The sequence below is a fragment of the Nansenia antarctica genome (assembly GCF_963989245.1).
Source record: "Nansenia antarctica genome assembly, chromosome: 8".
In the NCBI taxonomy this organism is placed as follows: domain Eukaryota; kingdom Metazoa; phylum Chordata; class Actinopteri; order Argentiniformes; family Microstomatidae; genus Nansenia; species Nansenia antarctica.
Window position 1 is genome coordinate 20,629,379 of NC_137678.1, and position 14,619 is coordinate 20,643,997.

General features: G+C 45.8%; 1 protein-coding gene across 1 annotated transcript in view; it reads left to right on the forward strand.

Moving 5' to 3' along the window:
• LOC308164012 (targeting protein for Xklp2-B-like) overlaps window positions 1-12,998 on the forward strand; it is a gene marked incomplete at both ends in the record, with an annotated part of 28,229 nt that extends 15,231 nt beyond the window's left edge. The window contains 16 exons of the mRNA XM_080538178.1: window positions 260-346; window positions 1,070-1,186; window positions 1,523-1,629; window positions 1,867-2,005; window positions 3,453-3,575; window positions 3,912-4,018; window positions 4,256-4,404; window positions 4,829-4,997; window positions 5,127-5,265; window positions 5,775-5,994; window positions 6,215-6,310; window positions 6,541-6,714; window positions 11,099-11,245; window positions 11,809-11,920; window positions 12,392-12,579; window positions 12,888-12,998. Of these exons, the coding sequence (XP_080394304.1) occupies window positions 260-346; window positions 1,070-1,186; window positions 1,523-1,629; window positions 1,867-2,005; window positions 3,453-3,575; window positions 3,912-4,018; window positions 4,256-4,404; window positions 4,829-4,997; window positions 5,127-5,265; window positions 5,775-5,994; window positions 6,215-6,310; window positions 6,541-6,714; window positions 11,099-11,245; window positions 11,809-11,920; window positions 12,392-12,579; window positions 12,888-12,998 (2,185 nt within the window). The remainder of the gene's footprint in view (window positions 1-259; window positions 347-1,069; window positions 1,187-1,522; window positions 1,630-1,866; window positions 2,006-3,452; window positions 3,576-3,911; window positions 4,019-4,255; window positions 4,405-4,828; window positions 4,998-5,126; window positions 5,266-5,774; window positions 5,995-6,214; window positions 6,311-6,540; window positions 6,715-11,098; window positions 11,246-11,808; window positions 11,921-12,391; window positions 12,580-12,887) is intronic.
• Window positions 12,999-14,619: the final 1,621 nt, after the last annotated feature.

Genomic DNA, 14,619 nt, shown 5'->3' on the forward strand with positions numbered 1-14,619 from the left:
GTTCCACAAGCCACATTTCCAGAATATGGGATGTAGGCAATGTGCCTATTGTACATACAATTGTTAGACTAATGCTATTGCTAAACTGTTTCATTTTTGGAGCCCCACAATTGTGAAATAAATACAATTGTTTTTCAGATGGAATGGACAAGAATAAACAAATGGCTCCTTTTGAACTCTCCCTCCCCCCAAAGCTTTGGTCACCTCCGTTTTTGTATTACACCTCTGTTACACACAAATTAAATGTTCTCCACTAAAGGGTGTCGAAGCGCAAAGTGAAAGGAGTGCCACAACCTGAAAAGAATGCCACCGTCGAGAACGCACCACCTTCCAAGAAGCAAAGAAGGTCAGTACAGTTTTCAGTGTCTGGCTCTCTCCTGTCCTCCTCAGTGTCTGGCTCTCTCCTGCCCTCAGCCACCGTTATCTGGGATCATCACCAGAACGTGTGGCTTGGTTTCTAAACCGACATACTCTTGGATGTTGTCATGGCAGAAAAGGGGAATATTATTTGCTCCCCCTGGTGAAGATCCCAGTGGGTGTATTATATCAGAGTGGAGGACAATCCTCTTTACATTTGCTTCTGTCCAACGCCTGAGACTATAGGATGTGCATGTTTGCTGTTGTCATGGCAGACTTGGACCCTCTTGAGCCAGACACAGTACAGCGTCCTTGGGTTTTTGAGAAGCGCTATATAAATTAAAGTTATTATTATTATTATTATTATTGACTGTGTTACTCTTTACAGCATTAAACCATCCATTGTAAAAACAGCTGTCCGTCTGTCCAGGTAAATCTGCAGTGTCTTATCTTTCACGGTGGTGGCAAACGTTCTTTTCAAGGGATTGTTTTTTTATCAATAATGCACTGACTTGGAATGGCCATCAGAACTTTTGAAATGGACACATGGTCTTATCACTGTGTTCTCTCATACCGGTACAATTTTGTGGCACCTTTTCTTTTTTTAGGAGTATGCAATCAGCTTTGAATAGAGATGCTTCTAATCAAGTTATTTATTTTTTTGCGGGGGTAGAATACAGTAACCTGACCCTTGTTGTGCTTGTTTTCCCAGGAGCGCCTCCTCGTCTCAGCTGGTCAGACGCAGGAGTGGCGGCCGCAGGAGTGGCGCCCGTACCAGCGGGCGTCTGGAGGCAGTCAAGGCCCGGGCAGCAGCAGCTAACAACACCAAGTGAGTCGTGCAGAGAGGCGGCCATGGACTGGTTTGATTTCTTTTTAGAAATGTTGTACATAATGCGTTATGAGTCACAAACCAGAGAGAACATAGAAATGGAGACGGGAGGTAGCATTATGACAGCTAGCCAAAGAGTTGAGTGATTTTTCTAATGAATAGTAAACTCTGTTAAAACCCTGACGTGGACTGAAACGGTCCACTTATTTACCGCTGGTTAGAATGTGAAATATAAAAATGTAATTTAAACAATATTGGGGCCATGTTTGGGCTGGCCTGTGCAGCAAACCTCAACGGCCTTTAAAAAGTTTCTATAATGACTTATGTCTACCCCAGGCAAAAGAGCTCTGAGCAACAGGAGTTGGAGCGCATGAGCCTTCACAAGGAAGTAGCGGACCAGAGAAGGAGGACCGAGGCCAGCTACAAGGCTGCTATGGCAGGCAGTGAGTAGCCCTGACATCTCCCCCGTGCCCCCCCCCATCAACCCCTGGGATTGGGTGGATGTAGGCAGCGTGGTGGTACAGTTTTTTTTTCTTGACTACTAATGCATTGCTTATGCCTATCCAATCCCTGAGATCACCTCAAATGTCTAGGGTTTCAATTCAGATTTGGGTATTAAAGTTGAGTGTTGCAACAGTCTTGTCTGTTTTGTAAAGAGATATTCCAACTTGTGTCATCAGGCCAGCTCCCTAAGAAGTTGGTTCTCTCCACCACGGTCCCAAAGGAGTTCCACTTCAGTACGGACGGCCGAGTGAAGGCAGGCCCTGCTGTTGACGTCCACAAGCCCATGGACAAACACACCGCTGTGATGACGCCAATGCAAGTTGATAGACATACCAATTATTATTATTTATTGTTTTATATCTCACACTTTCAAAATATCTATCGATCGATCACACTTTCAAAATATCAAATTATCTATCTATCGGTCAAACTATCTCGTAAAAAGTGGGAACTAATATTTCCTAAAAGACACTTGAGGAACTATCGTTCGGGATGTAGTTTCCCCCTGTGAGACATTTTTGACGCACGCATTACCTAAACCAGCCTGTAAGTCTGCTCGTGACCAGAATTACTCAACAGGATTGCAGCGAATTATTTGAGCCTTATTGATGGAACCGAATGCAAGCTGAAATTAGCGCCCGGATCGGATTTAAACCTGGATCTAACCTGGAGTTAATCGCACCCTCCTGATGTTCCACAAGCCACATTTCCAGAATATGGGATGTAGGCAATGTGCCTATTGTACATACAATTGTTAGACTAATGCTATTGCTAAACTGTTTCATTTTTGGAGCCCCACAATTGTGAAATAAATACAATTGTTTTTCAGATGTAATGGACAAGAATAAACAAATGGCTCCTTTTGAACTCTCCCTCCCCCCAAAGCTTTGGTCACCTCAGTTTTTGTATTACACCTCTGTTACACACAAATTAAATGTTCTCCACTAAAGGGTGTCGAAGCGCAAAATGAAAGGAGTGCCACAACCTGAAAAGAATGCCACCGTCGAGAACGCACCACCTTCCAAGAAGCAAAGAAGGTCAGTACAGTTTTCAGTGTCTGGCTCTCTCCTGTCCTCCTCAGTGTCTGGCTCTCTCCTGCCCTCAGCCACCGTTATCTGGGATCATCACCAGAACGTGTGGCTTGGTTTCTAAACTGACATACTCTTGGATGTTGTCATGGCAGAAAAGGGGAATATTATTTGCTCCCCCTGGTGAAGATCCCAGTGGGTGTATTATATCAGAGTGGAGGACAATCCTCTTTACATTTGCTTCTGTCCAACACCTGAGACTATAGGATGTGCATGTTTGCTGTTGTCATGGCAGACTTGGACCCTCTTGAGCCAGACACAGTACAGCGTCCTTGGGTTTTTGAGAAGCGCTATATAAATTAAAGTTATTATTATTATTATTATTGACTGTGTTACTCTTTAAACTACAGCATTAAACCATCCATTGTAAAAACAGCTGTCCGTCTGTCCAGGTAAATCTGCAGTGTCTTATCTTTCACGGTGGTGGCAAACGTTCTTTTCAAGGGATTGTTTTTTTATCAATAATGCACTGACTTGGAATGGCCATCAGAACTTTTGAAATGGACACATGGTCTTATCACTGTATTCTCTCATACCGGTACAATTTTGTGGCACCTTTTCTTTTTTTAGGAGTATGCAATCAGCTTTGAATAGAGATGCTTCTAATCAAGTTATTATTTTTTTTGCGGGGGTAGAATACAGTAACCTGACCCTTGTTGTGCTTGTTTTCCCAGGAGCGCCTCCTCGTCTCAGCTGGTCAGACGCAGGAGTGGCGGCCGCAGGAGTGGCGCCCGTACCAGCGGGCGTCTGGAGGCAGTCAAGGCCCGGGCAGCAGCAGCAGCAGCTAACAACACCAAGTGAGTCGTGCAGAGAGGCGGCCATGGACTGGTTTGATTTCTTTTTAGAAATGTTGTACATAATGCGTTATGAGTCACAAACCAGAGAGAACATAGAAATGGAGACGGGAGGTAGCATTATGACAGCTAGCCAAAGAGTTGAGTGATTTTTCTAATGAATAGTAAACTCTGTTAAAACCCTGACGTGGACTGAAACGGTCCACTTATTTACCGCTGGTTAGAATGTGAAATATAAAAATGTAATTTAAACAATATTGGGGCCATGTTTGGGCTGGCCTGTGCAGCAAACCTCAACGGCCTTTAAAAAGTTTCTATAATGACTTATGTCTACCCCAGGCAAAAGAGCTCTGAGCAACAGGAGTTGGAGCGCATGAGCCTTCACAAGGAAGTAGCGGACCAGAGAAGGAGGAACGAGGCCAGCTACAAGGCTGCTATGGCAGGCAGTGAGTAGCCCTGACATCTCCCCCGTGCCCCCCCCCATCAACCCCTGGGATTGGGTGGATGTAGGCAGCGTGGTGGTACAGGTTTTTTTTCTTGACTACTAATGCATTGCTTATGCCTATCCAATCCCTGAGATCACCTCAAATGTCTAGGGTTTCAATTCAGATTTGGGTATTAAAGTTGAGTGTTGCAACTGTCTTGTCTGTTTTGTAAAGAGATATTCCAACTTGTGTCATCAGGCCAGCTCCCTAAGAAGTTGGTTCTCTCCACCACGGTCCCAAAGGAGTTCCACTTCAGTACGGACGGCCGAGTGAAGGCAGGCCCTGCTGTTGACGTCCACAAGCCCATGGACTTCAACGCCCAGCTCCGCAAACACCCCATCTCTCCGGTAGAACCTCAACCTCCATATTTTAGACACCTGCCACAACTGCTCTTGGGCTATGCCCATACTAGCCCTAAATCAGAATCAGAATTGCTTTTATTACATCAATATACGGATACAAGGAGTGAAGTTCTTGGGTACAGGTTCAAATAGGCATTGGCATTGCAGTTGAAACACAAAATTGCAATGATTCAAATCATGACTTCATGTCGCGGTGTATTGGAAACACCGTTCTCAATCAAATGAAGGCTGTTGGATTGCCATCGGTCCTGTCTCTCGCTGCTTTTTCATTCTTAAAAAAGTTAACTGGTCGCTTATTACTGCAGCGTGGCCGGTGGAGATCCACATTTTGGACTATACTAGTTTATTGCCATCCTCTTGGGTAATTGTTGTCCCCCCCTATCTGAATTGATCTACTTTTCTCTCTCAGATGAAGGTGTCAAAGGGCACCACCGTGCCAAAGCCTTTCAACCTGTCGACTGGTGGCAAGCGGAGGGCGGACGAGGCTGCCTACGTCCCCTACGCCCAGCAGATCGAGCAGTTCCACAGACGCACCCCAGACCGCTATCACCTGCGCAGCCAGCAGAGTCAGGATAAGGGTACGTGTTCTGATTTTGCTTCTTCAATCATCAATTCTGTGTCCCCGATCATGGCTGGGGATTCCTAGGCAACACAGATCTTTTGACACTCCAACTGAAATACGGTACCTCACCTTCCCCTCTATCCAGGCCCGTCTCCGGTGAAATTGGAGCAGCTGAGGAACACCATCCCTCACACGCCTCAGCTGATGACCCGGCAGAGGGCCCGGTCCACCCTGGTGAAGAGCAGCGCTGAGCTGGAGGATGAGGAGCTGCAGAAGCAGCAACAGTACGTGTAGTTTGGTTCACTTTTAGCTTCATCTGGTCTGCCTCCCAGTTTTCTCACGTTTCTGTCTTTCGATCTTGGTTGTCGTCGTTTTATTAGCCCTGTCGGGGGAAAACGGGTGCATAGTTGTTATGCACTTCAGGTCAGTGAATGTAGATTTGAACACAGATGTGTTCAGATGTCTAGTTGTGAACCAGCCATGGAGAAAGGGTAAACAATTAACACCCACCAAATGGAGCACAAGATCACAACATAACATCCAGGGGAAAATATTTATACTTAAAGCCTACAGGAGGTTTGTTCTGTGCAGGCAATCATTTTCAATGTGTCAGAAGTCGTGCTAATGTATTCATTGTGACCTTTGCCTTTTTAATATTGGTTAAAAGAAAAATCGGCCAGAATTCTCATTCACCAGACACCTTGGCTGGTAGACCAAAATGTCAATGTTACAGATTGTGACAGTCCTGATTTGGCAGTCCTTGGGGTGCTCTAACCTGTGTGGTTCTCCCCAGGTTCAAGTTCAAAGCCCTCGAGTTGAATAGGAAGATCTTGGAGGCGGCGCTGAACCCCAAGAAGCCGGCGGTGAAGGAGCCCACCCAGCCTGAGGGCTTCTACCTGCAGATGGAGAAGAGAGCTCAGGCGCGGCAGGCCAACAAGAAGCCTGAGGAGCCCGAGGAGCAGTTCACCTTCCACTCCCGCCCGGTGCCCCTCCGCATCCTGGATGAGGTGGTGGTGAGTGCTGCTAGCCAGGCCTGACGTTGGCACATGACCCACGATCGAATGCCTTCAAAAAGTCAGTTGTTGTAGATCGACATGCTTTAAATAGAGCTGACTCCTCACTGTCAGGTCATTTGTCTGGCTGACGTGGTTCTGCAACCGTACGCCACTCTGAAGATGGTCCATAACGCTGGGATGCTTACGTTAATGGTCTCTTCCCCACACTTGTTGACAGGGTGTCCCAGAGAAGAAGCTGGCGAATCCCACAGTCCCAGAATCCCCTGCCTTTGCCCTGAAGAAGAGGGTACGGATCGAGAGAAAGGTGGAGGAGGTGAGGGCAGACAAAGTGATGTTTCACTTCCAAACTAGTTTCTCTGGCGTTTTCAGACCTCAACAGTGGTCTCGTGTGGACCTCCACGGCCCACACCTTCTGGGTTGAGCTGTTTCAAAATGGGCATGCTCTAATTTCTTGTTTTTTTCGGACTGACCTTTTTTAGGGATGAGTCCCTACAGATTTGATTTGACGTTGTGAGTGAATCTGACCCCAAACTCTGGTTGCAGGTGAAGGTGTTCACCCCAATGAAAGCCCACGCTGCTCCCCTCTATGGCGTGCCATTCCAGCCCAGGCTCCAGGAGAAGAACCAGGTGGAGGTATGCCCCTTCTCCTTCGATGAGCGGGAGAGGGAGAGGAAGGTGTTGAAAGACAAGAGAATGGATGACCTGCGAAATGAAGAGGTACGTCGTCCGCCCAACACATCACCTGAACCAGTTGTAAACCCTAACCCTGAATAAAGTGAGGGGAAATGTTTGAAACTGATGACTGGGCTCAAGACAGTGCTGACTTGGACAAAGGTTCCCACTGGGACCATATACTGAAATGTATGCGCTCACTGCTTTGTGTAGCTAAATGGCATATTACACCAATGGCCTGCCAATAGTGTACTGCACCTTCGGTGCTCATGCTAAGCCTTGACAAATAATGAAGGTTGGTAGAATACAGAAGTAGCAATAGAACTACAGGATGAATAGTGAACAGTATCAGAATATGCCTTCCCTACCTACCAGGCAAGTATTGCACCAGAGATTACTAAATGACAGCAATGGTCCTTGCCTGTTCCCAACCCCATGTGTACACACACACACCAGACTCCTCCTGGAAACATAGAGCCACACCTGCCTCAAGCCTGGTACACAAAGATTTTCTAAATCTAAAACACGTTTAATCTTTATAGAATATTTAACAATCGTCGGCCCTGATAATTTTCTGAGCAGATTGTCGGGAGAAATGGACTCTTAACACACCTTACACCACAGGATAATCTTGTAGGATAATCTTTAGAGCCATCCGATAATCGGCCGTTTGCTGTCCTTGGTTGGAAGGGGGGAAATGGGACCAAAATGCAGGCATGATAATCGCTCACCTTTCGTCGAAATTAGCCATTTTGAATCCAAAATAGGTGACTTCCCTGAATCATATAGTTCCGATGAGTTTTTTTTTTTTTTGGGGGGGGGGGGGGGGGGAGCGGCCCATTAGTCTGGAGCGCACGTTGAACGTTCGAACGATAACATTTTGATGGGCCGTTGATGGCCCTACCAGGGCTACAGAAAAGCGAAGCAACGTAGCGAACAGGTGCGCAGGCGTGAAGGGCTGAAACTGTAATGTGCGCGTGAAACTCCTTGGTGAAGAAATTGGTGACAGAACGTCAGCCGCTGTTTTTGTATGCTGAGAGAAAGCAAGGACTGAAGTCGCAAATACTGAGATAAGAATGTAACATTAACAAAATACAAATTGCTAGCTAACGATAGATGGCTAACTTTGGTACTAACATTTGGTACTAACATTACTAAGTACAGATACAGTACAGATAACTACTAACGTTAGCGTTGTCAGCCTATTTTGCAAGCTGTTAGCCCCTTTCACACATAGTTCCCTGTAAATTAAATGGAATCGCAACCCTGGTCCGCCAGTGATTTTCGCCGTTTAATGAGCTAAATGCCCGAAAAATAGGATGATGAATACATATAAAACTGAGGTATGATATATGGCAGTCTCAGGCGCCTGTCACGTCTCCAGTAGCTACATTAGAACTTTGCATCATTTGATACATATAAGGATCTTGTAACTTCGCAAACAATGGCAAAATGTAAATAGTTTACTCTATGTTCAACTGGAAAAGGTAGTGACAGATGATTTTCGTGTTTTAAAAATGCCTTTCCACCAAAGAACCGTGGAGCCGCGCCGTGTGAGCAGGCTGAGGGTCATACAATATTTGTATATTAAAGGCAACGCTGCGGCAGTTGAACAGAGTAAAGTATTTCAATTCTGCCATTGTTTGCGAAGTTACAAGATCCTTACATCCCGTCAAGATCCTTGATGATATAAATATGATGATAAATACATATAAAACGGCACATATATGGCAGTCTCACGCGCCTGTCACGTCTCCAGTACATTAGAACTTCGCATCCTTTGATGCATATGGCGGGATGTAAGGATCTGTAACTTCGCCGCGGCAGTTGAACATAGAGTAAACTATTTCAATTTTGCCATTGTTTGCGAAGTTACAAGATCCTTACATCCCGCCATATGTATCAAAGGATGCGAAGTTCTAATGTACTGGAGACGTGACAGGCGCGTGAGACTGCCATATATATCATACCTCCGTTTTATATGTATTTTTCGATATATAACGGAAGTATGATATATGGTATATATGTGTTGAGCTTGGGTGCACATGGATCGCGTGTATATATATACACCGTATTTTCCGGACTATAAGTCGCATCAGTCAAAAAATGCGACATTAAGAGGAAAAAACATATATAAGTCGCACTGGACTAAGTCGCATTTATTTAGAAATATATTTCACAAAATCCAAGACCAAGAACAGACATTTAATCTGGAAAGGCAAGTTTATTCAACTACACAATAGCATAAAGAACATACCTGGGAGGCTGAATAGGCTAAATGAACATAATGTAACCTCCAGTAATTCCAGGTTCCCCTCAACAAAGAGGCACTGAGAGCGTCTTATAAAAAAGTTCAAGTTTATTACACAGTTGTAATAAAAGGCTGTTCTCAGTTAGCAGATCAGGTGCTGTGTGCTACGTGCTAGGTTATTAGCTCCAAGGAAACAGTGACATGGCTAATGAGATAGATAGCCCCCGAACACACTGAACAAACAATGCGCCGTGTTGTGGCTGCTACTCGGCGTGCACACCGAATTTCGGACTTCTAAAACTGGTGCTCCACTTCCTCCTTTTCACCCCCGGCCTCCTGTTAACCGTAATGAGATGAGATGAGATGAGATAACGTTTATTGCCATTTATGCATACACATTAAGCATACACATATAGGAATTTGATTTGGCGTTACAGTAAGAGCATTTCTAAATGCAATGCAAACAAAACAACACAGGACAGACAGCAGTGCAGACAGAACACAACAAACTGTAAAACCATAGCTGCCATGTGCGGCGCCATATATGTCCACAGAATACTGTAGAGAAGGGAGGGGGGGGGTGGTGGGGTGGCATGTGCGGGGGGAGGGGGGGGTAGGTATGGGTGGGGGGAGGGAGGATGTTCTGGGTCAGTCCGACCCGTCTTCGTAGAGCAGCAATCAGTGTCGCCATGGACAACGGCCTTGAGCACTGCCCCAGAAGGCGGCACAAAGTTCACCAGAGGGGGGGGGGGGGGGGGGGGGGGGGGGGTGGGTTGGCACGCTGCATGGAGGCTTCAGGGCATGGGGGAGCTTTTGAGCCATAATCAGGTGAATGGGTTCACTGTGAGGAAAAACAGCATTCCATAGAATCAAACCTCTCGAAAATTTGGGGTCTCCTGTCATTCGCCAATTCGGGGAGCAGCAAGATTGCCCACCTTGCGATCCAGATCCAGAACCCTATGGTTCAGATCCGTAAGCGCAGCGCCCTGCATTCCAGCCACTCTCCCCAGTTCTTTGATCAAGAGGGGCAGTTCGCGCAGATCTCTAATCACTGCTCCCATCTTTTTAATTTTCCGATAGATCATGGCAGCACTCAAACCGAGTCCAATGTGTCCAACTATCATAAATCCAAAAATGAAAACATCTTCCACGTCCTCAATCGACATGACTGCCAAGCAAACGAGACGCCAGTTGTCCCAGGCGTCTCTGATGTAACCTGCGGCAAAAGTTCCGTCTGGGCAGGCAGGTTCCCCCGAACCAGCTTTTCCTTGTGGAAAATCAATTGCATTCAGGGACCAGTAATCCCTTGACTAGGAGCGCACGGGTCACAATAACAAGCCAGCGAGTCCAACAAGCAAGTTACCAGTAAGCAAGTTCACCAAGCTACCGTTTGCTTAGCTTCAACAAGCTAATGTTTTAGATAACTTCTTCAGGGGTATAGGAGGAGCATATAGTTGTCACAAGCCCAGAGCGCCCTCTGTCGGCTGTAGACGGTAATGTTTACTCCTTGGTTCATGTCAGTCAGTATGAAATTATATATATTGATATATAAGTCGCAGGACCAGCCAAACTATGAAAAAAAGCGCGACTTTTTTAAAAAATACGGTATATATTCTTTTTTTTATTTTTTTTCCGCGCCCCCCCTGCAGTACCCCCCACGCCCCACAGTTTGGGAAACACTGTACTAGCTTATATTAAAGCTGCACTGTTGTGCATTTCATGAGAAGTTGTCAGTCTAGTTTCTTATACAACATATGTGTATGTTTGTTACTTTATTTGCACTTAATTATACATTAATATTTTCGTTTTTGTACAGAAACAACTCACTAAAATTGACTTGCATAACTGATTTGGAGGAAAATATCCACCTCTACCCCCCCATTCGGTACCATGCCATATCGTGGCTTTTGCTGAAATGACGCCACTGGTCTCGTAGCCTATTGGAGTGTGTGTGAGAGAGGGAGAGCTTTTGTGAGCCCGCATGTATGATGTGTCTCTTTCTGGTACCCCAATAATCTTTTTTGGCTCTCAGTCTCCGACTGCCCTAGCAGGATCCGGGTCTCATATCCTTCTCACCTTTTTCACCCCGACCTGTTTTCATGCCTGAAAATGGGCCAGATTATCTTTGTGTGTACCAGGCTTTAGACAGTGTCATGATGTTCCTCTGGATCCTCCCAGGTGCCGACGTTCAAGGCCCAGCCCCTGCCAGACTTCTCTGAGGTGGTACTGCCTGAGAAGAAGGTGGCGGAGCCCACCAAGCCTGAGCCCTTCAGGCTGATGGCGGACGAGAGGGGGGCGGTCAAGAATGACCGCATGGAGCTCAAGGTAAGAAAGTAGATCTCCATTTAAATGAGTTTTCAACCTGAAGGTCTCTGCCTATTCAGTTTGGTTTAAACTTTTCATGTGGGAGACCAAATAGCGAAACCAGAACCAAATGCAGTGTAATATTATACTTATCAGTATAAGAGGACTTGAAACTGTACAGCAGCTATTTTATATTAGTCAAATAATGACTTGACCCAGAAGCTTCTCCCCTTCTGTATTAGTGCCCTGAGTATGCAAAATTGTGGCTCACCCCTCACATCCAGCTCACAGCTTGTTTGAATGACTCCCTTCTGGACAGCAGTACAGGGCCATCAGGTCAAAAACATCACGCCACTTGAACAGTTTCTTCCCCAAAGCCATAGCCCTCCTCAATAACTCCTGATCATTGCACTTTACATGTTTTTGCACTAAGTTGTACAATATATTTATTCACTCATATTAGTACTGTATAAATTGTCTTGAGTATTGTTGTGTTGTCGTATGTAAATACCATGTTCCTAGTGCACTGCACATGGTGAATAAAGTTGAATTGAATGAAACGCACTAATGCTGCTTCCCTCTAGATGAAGGAGGAGCAGAAGCGTCAGGCCGAGGCTGCTTCCTTTAAAGCCCGGCCCAACACGGTCACACACAAGGAGCCTTTCCTCCCCAGGAAGACGAGACGCTCGGCCCTTGGTAAGCATGAACACCCACCTCTGTGTCCACAGCCTGAGCTCCTCTGCTTTTCACACGGTGGCAGTGTTAGACAACCCTGGTCAGACATGCCTACATTCTCCCCACCCTTCAGCCATGGTTCCCTCCTTCACTTGCAGGGGCTCAACAGTCCCTCCAAACAAGGGCCTCTTCCTTCCAGAACCTTCTGGTTGAAATGCATAGTAGAACAGGGATCCTGTCCGCAGCTGTATAAATGTCTATCACAGCTGCCTCTTGGATCATAAGCCACCTCAAGCGCAGAATGTTTCAGTATGCAAGTGTGGAGCCAAAACATGCCAGAAAACTCCTGATGGACCAGGGTTGCCTACTTTACACAGATTTGTTTGGTTAACCCTGCTTCTCACACCTAACCGCACCTTTCATGTTTCATTTTCCCCTCACTGCTACCCCCCCACCTATCTTTGGAAACCCCTCCTCCGTTTGGCTCTTCAGAAGACATTAACAATTCCACAGTTCTAGAGGGCTTCCAGTTGTCCACGGAGAGGAGGGCCAAGGAGCGTCAGGAGTTTGAGCAATGGTTGTGTGAGAGGGAGGCGCTGTGTGCTTGCATGGATGAGGCGAGGCGCAGGGAGACGGAGCAGCGGCAGAACGAGGAGACCGCACTGCTGCGCCAAGAACAGGTGATGTCACTGGGAAGAGATGGTGCTCCGACTTGTTTTCAGTTAGTTTGAGACTTACGTCAATGTCGTGATAATGACTTGGTTTGCTTTTGGGAAGGACCGATGCATAATGCAGGAATTATGGAAGCATTGCATTTGAGGGCAGACTATTCTCATTGATGCTGGCTGAATCTTTTTTAAAGTTAATTTAGGATGCACTTGAAATTGAACAGGTTCCGAGATCCCCATATTGCGTTTTGTTTGGACTATTTCTATTCGTAGGAAAGCACAGGATGTTTTGAAACCAGACTTTCAATCTCTCCCTACAGGTCCACAAGGCCCAGCCAGTCCGGCACTATAAGCCAGTGGTTCTGAAGAAGAGTGAGGTCTCGCTCACCATGCCCCTGACTCCCAACTTCTCAGACCGCTTCCGAATGTGATGGCTGGGAGATGGATGTTTAATTGTTTATATTTTTAACTACTTAATTTTGGGGGGTTATTTTCTTGGGTTTCTATCTAGTCTTGACTGCAGACTGTTTTATGCCCTGTACATTTGTCTACTTTTCATTTCACTTATTTAACTAAGTCATGTTTTGTTTTTAGAAAGTAGCGGCAACTTCATGTATGTTTTTACTGTATGAAAGTGTTTTATAAGCTGAATAAAAATAACTACAAAAATGATTTTGAGTTGCAGCCCTAGACTTTGTCGTACTGTTTCATACAAGATGTTAATGCTGCAATGTAGCAAGCAGTGGACATGCTTTCTGGCAGTTAAAATGAGATGACGTGTCCAGTGGTCTTGCACCGCGGTCTACAGTGCACACATGCCCATGTCGGCATGGTTTCGAATTCGGCCCATGCTCTGCTGACATGCCCTCTCGCCCATCTCCTTATTTCCTGTCTGTTTCCTGTCTGTCTTCACTGTATCTGTCCAATAAAATGAGAAATATATATATTTATACGAGTGGGACTGCCCCACTCAGAAAAATTACTTAAAAGAAAACGTGTTGACCTCTAATACATTTCAAATTCTCCAGACTGACATTCAGCACCTCAGCCAGTCATTGCATGTCTGACATCAAGTTGCTATGTGATGCGCCTCCCTGCATTTCCTTATTCCTTAGGAGTAGTGAGGTCTGGTAAGTGGCTGGAAGATCACCTTTTTCCTCCTTTTTGAAGCCTTTGTTTAGGCAGGGGGCTGAGATCAGTGTTCTTCAGCAGAGCCATACTTTATAGACCTCCAATTCATTAAATACATGTCAATTCACACAATTGAATGACTTAAACCAAAGGCAGATTTAACTAGTTAGTACAAAGTTGTCCCATGCCAGCAGTGACTACTAAATCAAGCTAATATCAAACATTGTTGTGTGCTCAAATAAAAGGTGACAAAAAAGCTTGGCAAATAAATTGAGCCTGGAGTGTGTTTTCAGTATCTTTTTTTCTGTGTCAAAGTTTGCATGTGAATCCTGCTCTTGACGTCTCTGTCTGCCCTGCCATGCATGCCTCAGTTATCTGCTACTATTCACCAGCACCCCCACCCACATGCCTATTTCTGGATCCGAAGCTGGAACTGTTATAGAGATAAAGAAGTCAACCAACTAGCACACGGCAGCTTCTCTCTGGGTAGGACCAACCGGACCGTCTCATCCACACAACTCCGTTCACTCATGGACAGGACAACCTAATTGTACCTACTGGGCTTTCTGCAAGCTTTCCTTGATCTACCAGGTAGGTAAGTCTGAACATAATGGGAGAGGAGAGGACAGTTGACCTAGTAGTGTATTATGTTACTTGGGAGGATCTGTAACTATCTGACCAGTTGTGTCTGAGCTTGTCTTGTGGCCTATAGTGACTTTTCTTACATTTCTCTCATCTAGAGGCCAGAAACACTTTGTTGACTGCTTGTCAGCGCCGCCTCTTCCTCCTGTTTGAGAAGGCCTGTTGACTCCCGGTCGTCATTCGTTATGGGTTCAATGAAGTCTCCGCCAGCCACCTCTACTGTAGACCAGCCTGTACTAGAGGCCAAAGTAGATCACCTGGCTCGCACACTGGAGCAGA